At 38.1% G+C, this 13117-nt stretch overlaps 1 protein-coding gene across 7 annotated transcripts in view; it reads right to left on the bottom strand.

Annotated features, from left to right (window-relative positions):
* Nucleotides 1-13117, bottom strand: part of SRBD1 (S1 RNA binding domain 1) — a 348418-nt gene that overhangs the window by 243933 nt on the left and 91368 nt on the right. For all 7 annotated transcript variants that reach the window (XM_072635709.1, XM_072635712.1, XM_072635714.1 and 4 more), the window contains one exon: nt 12064-12171. In XM_072635709.1, coding sequence (XP_072491810.1) covers nt 12064-12171 — 108 coding nt within the window. The remainder of the gene's footprint in view (nt 1-12063; nt 12172-13117) is intronic.

Here is a 13117-nt window from a genome sequence, read left to right as displayed (position 1 = left end):
TTACATACACTATCTCATTTAATCCTCACAGTCACCCTGTGAGGTTGGTACTATTGTTATCCCCATTTTGTAGTTAAGGAAATTAAGACAAACAGAGGTTAAGTAACTGGCCCAGGTTGACACAACTACTAAGTGTTTGAGGCTGGATATGAACTCAAGTCTTCTTGACTCTAGGCCTAGTGCTTTATCAACTATGCCACCTAGCTACCTCTCAGATGACAGGAGAAAATTATAACTGTCTTCAATAACATAAAGATCTGTCATTCAAGAGAGTGATCAAACTGGTTCTATAAGCTTCAGGATAACATATAGTAAAGCTTCCTAATTATTCAGTTGTCAGAGAAGAATAAGCTGTCCCAATAGGTTATGAAATTACTACCACTGGAGGTAATCAAAAAAGCTGACTATTATAGAGGCAATTCCTGTTTCACAGACTTTTCCAAGACTAATAATGTGCTATTGAGGGGCGTAGGGTGTGTTCAGGGAGGACCAGTACCTTAGGTGTGATGGCTGCCAAACCCTTTTTAGGGCTCTTTCCACCTCTGGTGTTCACCTGCTCTGCCCAACTCTCACGTGTGGCTCCAAGAAGCTGCAGCAAGCGCAGCAGTGAAACCACAGTAACTCGTTTTGGCAGACAAGCCAAACCATGTTGAGGGTAGCCAAGAGGTTTCAAACCCATTGGTGAGTTAGAGGGGTGTCTACCCCAAGCACATGAGGACTTCCTCTGGTGGAATGGGCAGATGAGAACAATTTGTTCCAACGTCCATGAAGGCAGCTGAAGCAGATGATGTGGAGTGCTTAGAGTTTGGTTAGACATCAAAGATGTCAAGATCATCCACTGCAGACTGAGCCATCACCAGCTGCCTTGACTCTGTCCTGTCACTGGACTATGATGGCTCTGGAGGAGAGAGTGAGGCTGACAACTTTGTGCAACTCTGCCTCACTTAAATCCAATTTACACATGAATCAAAAGACATCACCCATACCATTTTACTATTATGCCTCAAAGTCCTGTGGTGACAGGCAAGTGATGAAGCAGCAGGTGTAGATACACTAGGAGCTATAGTCACAAGCCTGCACACATGCAGCCTAGGCCACAGGGTCATTTCTCACTGGAAGCAGCAGTGGGACTCGGCAGCCCCGTGCTTGTCTGAGCAGCCTTTTAAGGATCGCACTACTCACCTCCTGGTATGAGGAATGGTCTAGAAAAGGTGCCCTAAACACTGTCTGCTTTCCCAATCCTGGCCTGACTACCGTAGCGGGTGGGAAATCCCACTATGCGTTTGAAGCATAAAAAAATGTACAAGAAGATATGTAAAGATGATTCCACTCACCATCGGCACATGGAACATATGCACACTTATAGACAACACAAAATCCACTAGACCTGTAAGACGAACTGCTCTTGTTGCAAGAGAACTCAAAGGTATCACATGCAAACAGCAGCCCTGAGTGAAGACCAACTTACTGAAGTTGGAGCTGGATACACATTTTTCTGGAGTGCGTGCAGTGAAGGGGAGCACCGTGAAGCTGGCATGGGTTTTGCAGTCAAAACGAATCTGGTCAGCAAGCTGGTATGCTTGCAAAAGGAGTGAATGACAGGCCCATGACAATGTGATTGCCACTCACAGTAAAATGCCATGCCACTATCATCAGTGCTTATGTTCCCACCATGACGAACCTTGATGAAGTCAAAGAAAAATTTTATTAAGGCCTAGAGACCCTTATCATCAATGTGCCAAAAGAGGACAAGCTTATAATTCTGGGTGACTTTAATGCTAGAGTAGACTCAGACTACCAGACTTGGAAGGGAAGAATGGAGCTGGAAAGAGCAACAGCAATGGTCATTTGCTGCTAAGGACTTGTGTATCGCATGACCTTCTAATCACCAACACCGGTTTTTATTTACCTAAATGCAATAAAACTTCATGGATGCTCCCTTGCAGCAAACATTGGCATGTAATACACTATGTGATTATAAGGAGAAGAGACAGACAAGATGTGAGAATGACAAAGGCAATATGTGATGCAGAGTGTTGGACTGAACACAGACTCATACTTTCCAAGCTAAATATTCACATTCACGAAGTGTCGCCCCCAAGGCAAAATAACTACCAGAAGAATCAATGTCAACAACTTAGAACACTTCTCTGAGCATGAACAGTTTGTTGCTAACTTGGAGGGAAAGTTCAGCCAACACATAGTTAGTCACAGTGGAGCAGAAAAGGAGTGGGCAGTTTTCAGAAATTTGGTGTACAGCACTGATTTGCTTATCTCAGTCAGAACACTCACAAACACCATGACTGGTTTGATGGGGAGATTCAGAAGCTGCTACATGAAAAACAAGAACTTCACAGGATATACCAGTAGGACAGCTCATCCACCTCTAGGAAGGCAGCATTTAATTCCATCAAAAGCGCATTTAGGGTTAAGTACAAGCAAAGCTTAGAGAGATGCAGGATTCCTGGCTCAGTAAGAAGGCAAATGAAATTCAGTTTTATGCTGATAGTAACAATCCAAAGCACTTTTACGATTACCTGAAAGCTCTTTATGGACCAAAAACTTATGGTGCATCACAACTACTCAGTGCTTATGGAATCACATTGATTAATGACAGGGACATAATTCTAGAGAGATGGGCTGAACACTTCCATAGTGTTCTCCACAGACAATCATCAATCAATGCTGAGGCCATTGACCATTTACCTCAGGTTGAAGTGAATTTCTCCTTGGCTGAATTTCCAACTGAAGAAGAGGTTTTGAGTGTCATTAGGCTCCTTTCATGTGGCAAAGCACCTGGTGCTGATTCTATTCTAGCTAAGATTTACAAGGTAGGGGGACCACTGCTTATACAAAAGCTGACTCAAATTTTTCAGGTTATATGGAAAGAGGAAGTTTTCTCCCAGGAGTTCAAGGATGCCTCCATTGTCCATCTTTAATAAAGGTACAGGAAATAGACTGTCCTGCAACAATCACAGGGGGGGTCTCTCTTTTAGTCCTTGCTGGCAAAATCCTTGCTAGAGTCCTCCTTAATAGGCTGATCCTTCACCTGGAAGAGGGTCATCTACCTGAGATCCAGTGGGGCTTCAGAAAGGGCCTAGGAACAGTAAATATGGTGTTTGCTACCCAAGAGGTCTGTACACGATTATAGATGTGACCAAGGCCTTTGACACTGTTAGTCATGAAGACTTATGGAAAATTATGTCAAAATTTGGCTGCCTGGAGAAGTTCATCAGTATTGTACGTCAGTTTCATGATGGCATGTTTGCCCAGGTTCTGGATAGTGGGCAATGCTCTCATGCCTTCCCAGTCACCAATGGAGTAAAACAAGGCTGTGTGCTTGCTCCCATGCTTTTTAGCATGATGTTTTCAGCCACGTTGTCAAATGCTTTCCATGAGGATGAACACAGCATCAAGGTCAACTATCGTACTGATGGTAAGTTCTTCAATTTGAAAAGGCTACAAGCCAAGACTAAAGTAGAGGGAGTGTTGGAGCATGACTTTGTGCACTCAATGCAGCCTCTGAAGCTGAGATGCAACAAAATATGGATCAATTCTCTGCTGCCTGTGCTAATTTTGGCCTGATAATTAACACCAAGAAAACACAGATGCTCCATCAGTCACCACCACACCATCCATACATGGAACCACTGATTACAACAAATGGAGAAGTTTTGAATGCTGTGGATAAGTTCACTTACCTTGGTAGTGTACTTTCCAGGGATGTACACACTGACAATGAGGTTGACGCACACACTGCCAGAGCTAGCTCAATGTTTGGAAGACTCTGAAGAAAAGTATGGGAAAGAAGAGGTATTGGACTGACTACAAAACTGAAGATCTACAGAGCTATTGTGCTGGCCTCACTGTTGCATGCCTCTGAAACATGGACAGTCTACCAGCACCATCCCTGGAAACTGAATCACTTCCATTTGAACTGTCTTAGGAAGATTCTGAGGATCACGTGGCAGGATAAAGTACCAGATACTGAAGTCCTTGCTCAAGCTGAACTGCCAAGCATTCAAATTATGCTTCAGAGACTGCAACTCCATTGTGGTAGCCGCGCTGTTCAAATGCAAAACATACACTTGCCAAAAAGACTATTTTATATAGGGCAGGAGATCACATGGTGGTCAGAAGAAGCAATACAAGGACAATCTCAAGGTCATGGGAGACACTGGCACAGGACTGCTCAGCATGGCATGCCCACATCAGAAAGCAGAATTGAGACAGCACAAAGTAAACGCAGGATGCACAAATTTGGAGAATACACCCCAAAAATTTATATAGACTATTTGTGCCCAATCTGTGGTAGAGCATTCCAAGCTCATATTGGTCTGATCAGCCAGTCAGACACACTGAACCTTCACTTTATCATGGTGTTGTCATTTTGGTCCTCTTCAAAAACGAAAGACAACAACCAATGTGCTATTGAATAGAGCTGAAGGAAATCATGTAAGTGTGTTGAGTGTATTACAAATTTGTTATTTAGTCTCTAATGACAACCCTTTTCCTCTTCCCTAAGTGATTCTCTATCCCACTCTCCAAATTTCTCTTCAAGTCTCAGGCCTCTTCTCCCTTACTTTATCCCTAGTCCCCAGGTTCACAGCTGAAAACATTACCAAAACAAACACGTCATTTGTAGTAACTTTGATCTTTTCCACTCCTCATTCCACAATACCTTCTTTTCATCTCACTACTCCCTGACCCTGTCCCCTTTATTTCTCCTTTACTCTAGTTCCTTATACAGATGCTCTTCCTACTAACCAAGGACAAACCTTCTACATGTAACCTTGACACCATCGGCTCCTACATTCTCCAAAAGATTGTCCCCGCTATCATATCCTCATCTTTAATTTCCAATATCTTGCTATCTAATAGTACCTTCTCTGCTACCTACAAAAAGACCCTAAAGTTTTCCTTAAAAAAGTCTTACTAGATCCCACTATCCCTACTATTTATCATCTTTTATCTCACCTTGGCCAAACTCCTAGAAGAAGCTACAGTAAACCACCTTCTTCTCTGGGATCTTGACCCAACTCTGGATTTTCCTGACAATATCCTCCCTGGTTCTCCTCCTACTTCATTTGACCACTCCTTTCAAGTTCCATCCACAGCCTGAATTCAAGTGAAAAGGGAATCAAGAATAAAACATGGGGGGTGGGAAACAGAAAGTCACAATGTGGACTAAGAGCAGGATATGGTACCAAAAGTATCTAGAGAGGTGGAATGTCAACAAACCATGATCAGATAAGGGAATTTCAGAGCTCATCCATCAGTAGACAAGTGGTACATTTGTGGATGATGTCATGATCAAGGTTATGACGATTTCTGTATGTTGCTAAGTAAAGTGAGGTGGAGGAGGTCACAAAGGAAAATGAAGAAAATGAGAAACAGGGAGGTTGGGATGTTTGAGGTGGTATCAATACACATGCTGAAGTCTCCTGACATAAAAGGAGAATTTCAGGAGAGAAAGATTGTGAGTCACATACTAAACCCATTTAAAGAAGGAAGGGGAGTTTCCTGGAGGTCTATAGACAGCAGCTCTGTTTAGATTGTAAATATGGATTAAGTGAAATTCAAAGGAGAGATTATTGAATAATGGGGGCAGAAAGGGAACCGTGAAGTGCAGTGGGAAGCAAAGAGTGTTTCCATTCCCCAGTAAACTAACCTCAAACACTGAGTAAGAAGAAACAAGTCCAAGGGCAGCCAGTGCTGGAAAGGACAGCAAAGGAGGCTATATCTTCAGGAAAGAACCAGGTTTCATTGAAAGCCAAAAGATATTTAAGATGAAAGCAAGTTTGAAACCTATGGAACAAGCAATCCAGATACCACAGCAGAAGGGATGGTTAGCTTTGGTTTGGGATATTGCTGGGGCAGGATGAGGGAAATGGGAATAAGGCAGGGGAATGGAGATTGGGGTTTGAATGATGACATTCAGGGTTGCAAAATCACTGGAATGGGGAGAGTGTGACAAGAAAGGAATTTATTAAATATTAAAGGAAAATTTTAGAACACGTTTCCATGGTAACAGTGTTATGACATCACGGCAAATACTCAAAGGAGGCATACCACTTGAACAAGAAGAAAAGTTCCATATTCATCAAAACATTCATTGTAGCACTACTGCAGTATTAAGAAACACAAAGTAAAATACACGTCCATTATATATTGGAGAGTAGTTAAAATTGGGATACAAGAATGGAACCATAAGAAATAAATATGATGAAATCGGAGAAGCATGAGAAGTTTTATAATAAAAAGTAGACTAACACAAAGTAAAGTAAGTAGAAAAAGGAAAACTGCATACAGGGATATTTCATTTGATTACACTTTGCTTTACTGTGCTTTGCAAATATTGCTTTTTTTTTTTTAATACCAATTAAAGGTTTGTGGCAACCTTAAAGTAAGTCTATCAGCAGCATTTTTTCAACAGCATGTGTTCATATCATGCCTCTATGTCACATTTTGGTAATTCTCACAATATTTCAAATTTTTTCATTATTATTATTATTATTATATTTACTATGATCTGATCAGTGATCTTTAATGATAATATTGTAATTGTGTAAGGATGTCACAAACTGTGCCCATATGAGATGATGAACTAAAATGTTGTATGTATTCTGGCTGCTCTTTCCATCAGTCATTCCCTCACTCCCTCCTCCACCCCAGTATCCTTATTCCCTGGGATACAACTACATTGAAATTAGGCCAATTAATAATCCTACAATGGCCTCTAAGTGTTCAAGTGAAAAGAAGAGTCATGTATCTCTCAAGTTAAATCAAAAGGTAGAGATGATTAAGCTTAATGAGGAAGGCATGTAAAAGCCAAGACAGGCCAGAAGCTAGGTCAACATCATGATCGGTCAGCAGCCATCAAAATCAAGGCAAGATCCTCTACTAGCAAAAAGGTTATGACTCGCTGAAGGCTAAGATGATGGTCAGCATGCAATAAGGTATTTTTTTAATTAAGGTATACTCAGGTTTTCTTTTACCTAATACTATTGAACACTTAACAGACTACAGTATAATGTCAACAAAACTTTTATATGCACTGGGAAACCGAAAAAAATTATGTAACTTGCTTTATTGCAATATTCATGTTATTACAGTGATCTGGAACCAAACACCCAAAACCTCTGAGGTATGCCTGTATGGAATGACAACAGTGGCAATAGCAAAAATAAAACCAAATGCTGTGTATTATGATCATGGTTGATTTCTTAGAAGAGAAAATGCTTCTCCCTCCCTTCTTTGCAAAAGGTAGGAGACTACAGATGTAGAACACTGCATTGTATTGTAAATTCAAATGATGTATTGGTTTGTTTTGGTGTGCTGCTTTTTTTTCACTTCTTTATCCTTTGTTATAAGAGCTGGATCAACATATAGAGGAGGAGAAAAGATATCTTCTGAAATAAAAGTGATATAAAGACAATATGATCAATGTCATTTTTTTATTAAGTTACCTGGTGTTTACCGTGGTCAATACCTGAAAATTATTTTCTCTAAAAAAGTTTTCATGATATGTATGCATGGGGCTTCCCAATAGTCCGATAGTGTACATACAGTTCTTTGGCCTCTTCAACTTCTTTTTCTTGATTAGTTTTCCCAATATATTTCTCACCATCTTCACCTATTCCCATTTATGCACTGAATTAATCAAACATCAAAGAATATGTTCATTTAACTGGAAGGATCTTATTGAGTTAACTTCATGGAATTTTTCTATTTCTTCATGTCAAGAGACAATGGTACATGATGCAATTATTTTGTGGGTGTTTTTACAAATAACTCATGAAAGCTACTGCAATGGGAGATAAATTCCCCCAAAAAATGATGCTATTACTGCTTCTGGATACAAACAAAAACCAACTCAGCTAATTATTTCATTTACCTCTCCAAGAAGAACTTAGAAACATTTCTTCCATTTAGATGCAAATTTCTTTTTCTTTCTGGTTTTTAATGTAGTAAGAATGTCAAGATACCTATAATTTAATTCTTCCAGGAATATGTTCACTCATTTGACACTGAATAAACACCTTACATTTAGAGCACCAAGAGCCAAGTTAAAGTTTACAGACTGCCTAAAAACTATTATCTTTAGCATTTTCTATTTCCCTTTCCACCACTCTGTCACCATTATTATAAAAGTGAAAAGGAACCACATAGGACAGAGAACCCATTCTGTACTTTTATTTCATGGAATGTCATGAAACAAGAATTAATTAATCACCAAGTTGCCAGGCTACTAATTAGAGCCTCTTCATACTTATGAAAAGCAGATCCTCAGAAAACAGACTTGATTTATTAGTCAGACCACATTAAAAGCCCCCTCAGCATGGCAGAATATCTCATTTGGCATAGTTTTCAAGAACCTAATATCACTTCAATACCATGAGGCACTGAAGTAGAAAAAAAGAATATATGAAGTCAGAGATGTGCTGAGATCTGGACTTTAAAAAAAAGTAGCACCACTGATACAAAAAAAGTATTAACATTGATGATATTATAGAATTGAAAAAGTAGAAAAAATTATCATCTACTTTGATGATAAAAATATACTTAATTTGACAAAAACAAATTCTTGAACCAGTGATTTAATTACAGAATAACTGAACAATCTGGTAAATACTTTAATCGATAATTTATCAAATATAGATTTTTTTTTCCATTCTTGATATTTTTGAAGGTGCACTGTGTTGCACATTTGTACAAAATCACTTCTGAGTGGGGAATCAAATCTCTAAGGATCAAATACTTGAAATAATTTCATATTTCAAAGTTCTTTACTTTCACTGCTATTCCTGAAAAGACTGATTATCTGTTCCCCAAAAAAATAGAAAACAAAAGAATATGCAAATTCTGACAATTAAAATACTGAGGAAAACATGTATCTATAACAGAGATGGAAAATTTTTCAAATGCACTGAACAAACAAAATAATCCAAACTTATTAACAAAAATAATTACTCTGATATTTCTTTATATTCTTCATATTTTAATTCACATTTGCATCAAAGTACACAACCACTATATTTATACCTTAAAGCTTAAAGCATCACTTGTTGTGAGTTAAGACTATTTCCTTACAACTGAAAATAATGGCACTATATAGATCACCAAACAGGTAAGTTCTCTTTTTTCCACAATTTTCTTAATGTACATTCCCAGCAATAGGATTATTGGGTCAAGGAGTTTAATCAGTTCCATGATTCTTACAGTGCACTGAGAGATTACTAGTCAAAAAAAAAAAAAAATTGCACCAATTTGTATTCTACTTACAATACAAGACTTTCTCCACAACCCTACTAACACTGAGTTTTATCAGTGTCATTTTTTCCATTCTGGTAGGTCTGATATAGTATAACACAACTTGTTAATTAGAATTTCTTTGGTTCCTGGAGAGGTTGAACATTTTTTTGAAATGACATCTGCAATGTGTGTATGTTGCTGTTTATCTCCAGGGCCAAAGCAGGCCAGGCTCTTCTATTCTCCACTATCTCCCAAAGTCTATCCAAACTCATGTTCATTGCTTCTAGGACATAATCTATCCATCTCATCCTCTGTTGTCCCCTTCTCTTTTTGTCTTTGATCTTTCCAAACCTCAGGGACTTTTCCAACAAGTCCTATCTTTTCATTAAATGGCCTTAGTATTTAAGCTTCAGCTTCAGTATTTGACCTTCCAGTGAGCAGTCCCAATTAATTTATTTAAATATTGACTGATCTCCTTGTTGTCTAAGGAACTCTCAAAATTCTTCTCCATACACACTGTCTGAAAGCACCAATTCTGCAGCGTTTAGTTTCCCATATAGTCCAATTCCCACAGCCATACACTGCTACTAGAAAAACCGTACCTTTAATTGTATGGACTTTTGTTGGCAAGATGATGTCTCAGCTTTTTAGTATGCTGTCCAGATTTATCACATCTTTCCTTACAAGGAGCAAGCATCTTTTAAATTTCATAGTTCCAGTGTGTGCAGTGATCTTTAAGTCCAAGAATATAAAATCTGACACTGCTTCCATTTCTTCTGTCTCTATTTGTCAGGAAGTGATGGAATTAGTTGCTAAGATCTTAGTTTTTTTGATGTTAAGTTTCAAGCCAGTTCTTACACTTTTCTCTTCCACCTTCATCAAGCAGTTTATTAATTCTTCTTCATTTCTACCATTAGAGTGGTATTTTCTGCATATCAGAGACTGTTGATATTTCCCCCAGCAACCTTAACTCTAGCTTTTGATTTATCCAGCCTGACATTTCATATGACCTTGCACAGCCCTCTCTCATTCAAATCAGTCAACTGCAAGTCATGTCATCATCTTAATGTCATGGTCCTCTTCAAGAATGAAGGAAAAACACAAATCATATGATACACTCTGCATGTAAGTTAAATATAAAAAGGTGACAATATACAGCTGTGTACTCCTTTTCCAATCTTACACCAGTTGTTTCATGTTTATTTCTGTTTCTTCTTGGCCTACATAAAGGTTCCTCAGAAGATGAGATGATCTGGTACTCCCATCTTTTTGAGGACTTGCCACCTTTGGTTGTGATCCACATAGTCAAAGGTTTCAGTGTTGTCAATGAAACAGAAGTAGATGTTTTTTTCTGGAACTCCTTTGCTTTCTGCATAATCCAGTAAATGTTGACTATTTGGTCTCTAACTCCTCTACCTCTCTAAAAAACAGCCAGCTATTTTGGTAGTTCTCAATTCTTATACTGCTGAAGCCTAGCTTGCATGTGAAATGAGAAAATTCATTTTAATTATTTTAACATTCTTTTTAACATTCCTTGGCACTACACTTCTTTAGGGCTGTGATGTTAACTGTTCTTTTTCTAATCAAGAGGCCACTGGTGAGTTTTCCAAATTTGCTGGCATACTGCATGCAGCACTTCACCAGCATCATCTTTTAGGGTTTTAAATAGTTCAGCGAGAATTTCATCCCATCCACTAGCCTTAAGGCCCATTTGACTTCATTCTCCAAGATGTCTGGTTCTAGATTGGAAACTGCACCATCATGACTATCAGTGATGTTAAAAAAAATACTTTCTTGTATAGTTCTCCTACATATTCTTGCCATCTCTTCTACTTCTGTTAAATCTCTAGAATTTTGCCTTTTATCATGTCCATTTTTGCATCAAATTTTCCTTTGATACCTCTAATTTTCTTGAAGAGCTCTCTTATTTTCCCATTCTCATTTTCTTTTTTTTGCATTGATCCTTTCAGAGGACATTCTTACCTCTCCTTGCTGTTCTCTGGAATTCTGCATTCAGCTAGGTAAATCTTTTTCCTTCACCTTTCACTTTCCTTTTTTCCTTAGCTATTTGTAATGCCTCATCAAACAGACATTTTCCTTTCTTGTTCTTCTTTTTCTTTGGAATATTATTTGTTACTGCTTCCTATACAATATTGGAAACCTCTGTCCATAGTTCTTCAGGCTCTACCTACTAGATCTGAGCCTTTAAATCTATTCATCACTTCCACTTCATATTCATAATGTGTGTATACTATTAAATAAATTGTCAGTTTATATCCTGTCTAAAGATTTTTGGAGGCCACCTCTACACTTGATTTAAACAGAATCTGATAAAAGGACAAATGAGAACCAAACAAAAGAAATACTTCTTTAAAGTATTACTTTACTCGTAACTTAGAAAGTGTATCAAAGCCACACAAGTCAAGACTTTGAGAAAAATAGGTCTAGCAATCACAACCTACATTTCCTTATATTCCTCACTACTCTGGTGAGAACTGAGGTAATTCCAATCTTAAACTCTGTTATGAGCTCAAGGAATCCCGATCCTCTGCTACCTCAGTTATTCTAAGGAGTACTCTAACTATACCTCTGCTATCACACAGTATTCTAGGCAACACTTTGGCCTCACTATGTTACTCAGGACAGCAACTATCAACAATACCAATGTTTTCAGAAGAAATTCTGAGTTAGTACCCGGTCAAATAAAAAGCATAGACACAAAAATACGTGGACAAAGGAAGATGCCAGAAGCAGCACAAAAAGTTACTACCAAGATATATTCTGAAACAAATCCTAAAATATCCTTACCAGTAAACAACATCTAGTGGTGCAAAGTATTTTTTCATTATCAGGTCTGCAAAGTAAGCTTCTGTTTCACGGCAGGCAGTCCCATTTCCAATCACTACAGTGCTGCATCTTTAAAAGGAAAAAAAAGGTCTCACAAAAGTAGCAAACTAACATCATACCTTCACGATCAGCAATGAGAAAATGCATTTCAAAGCAGATACTCTTTAATAGGTGCCTGTGTTTTGGCACATACTCTGGCAACCTATGCTTTATTTGAATCAAGTTAAAAGGAAGAATCCAAGTAAAGTTTTCCTCCAAATGAAAAGATGATCAAAAAGGGATTTTTTTTTACCCACATGTCCCATGTCCCCAGAATAACCAGCTTTCCTTTTGACTTGAAAACCTGACAGCATTAAAAGAAATAGTCATTAAAATGCTGCCAAACTAGAGCTTGGAAGCACGCAACATTACGTGGTCTTAGAGAAAAACATAAAAATGTCACATGGCCCAAGAAATCAAAACTAATCCCAAATATCAAGGTCCTAACGTAACTAAGAAAAATTTTCATCTGTCTAAGATGGTCACATCTAGTAACAAAGGAAGGGACCAGATGATTTCTCAAGATCCTTTCTTAACTAAAGATTCTGTAACACTAAGAAATGTTTCTATCCTATATTTATTTTCCAAATGTCCATGGTGATACACAGTATTTTACACAATATTTTTCCTGCCAAATACTTGTGCTCATAACACTAACAAATATCAGTTTAACATAACTTGTCACTAGTCACATTTCCTCAAAAAAGAACACCTCTCAAAAAGGAAAGCACTGAAAAACTACAACAGGAACTTCATGGCTAATAATGTGATTGGCCATCTTTTCAAGGAACTTCTATGACTTGTCTAGGGGTAAAATGAATCTATTGCTTAATAAGTACCTAAGGAAAGCTTAAATAAAAGAATAAAATGAGTAAGCTACTAGATACCATTCCATCTTTGGTAAACAAAAATATTTCCTTTGAGTTTCCAAATATCCTTCTCTCTTGAGACATAGCTTTTTTGCAAAGCTTTCTCT

Source organism: Notamacropus eugenii, chromosome 1 (genome assembly GCF_028372415.1).
Source record: "Notamacropus eugenii isolate mMacEug1 chromosome 1, mMacEug1.pri_v2, whole genome shotgun sequence".
Classification (NCBI taxonomy): domain Eukaryota; kingdom Metazoa; phylum Chordata; class Mammalia; order Diprotodontia; family Macropodidae; genus Notamacropus; species Notamacropus eugenii.
The sequence above is the reverse complement of the archived record's forward strand: the minus strand, read 5'-3'. Positions and strand labels throughout refer to the sequence as shown.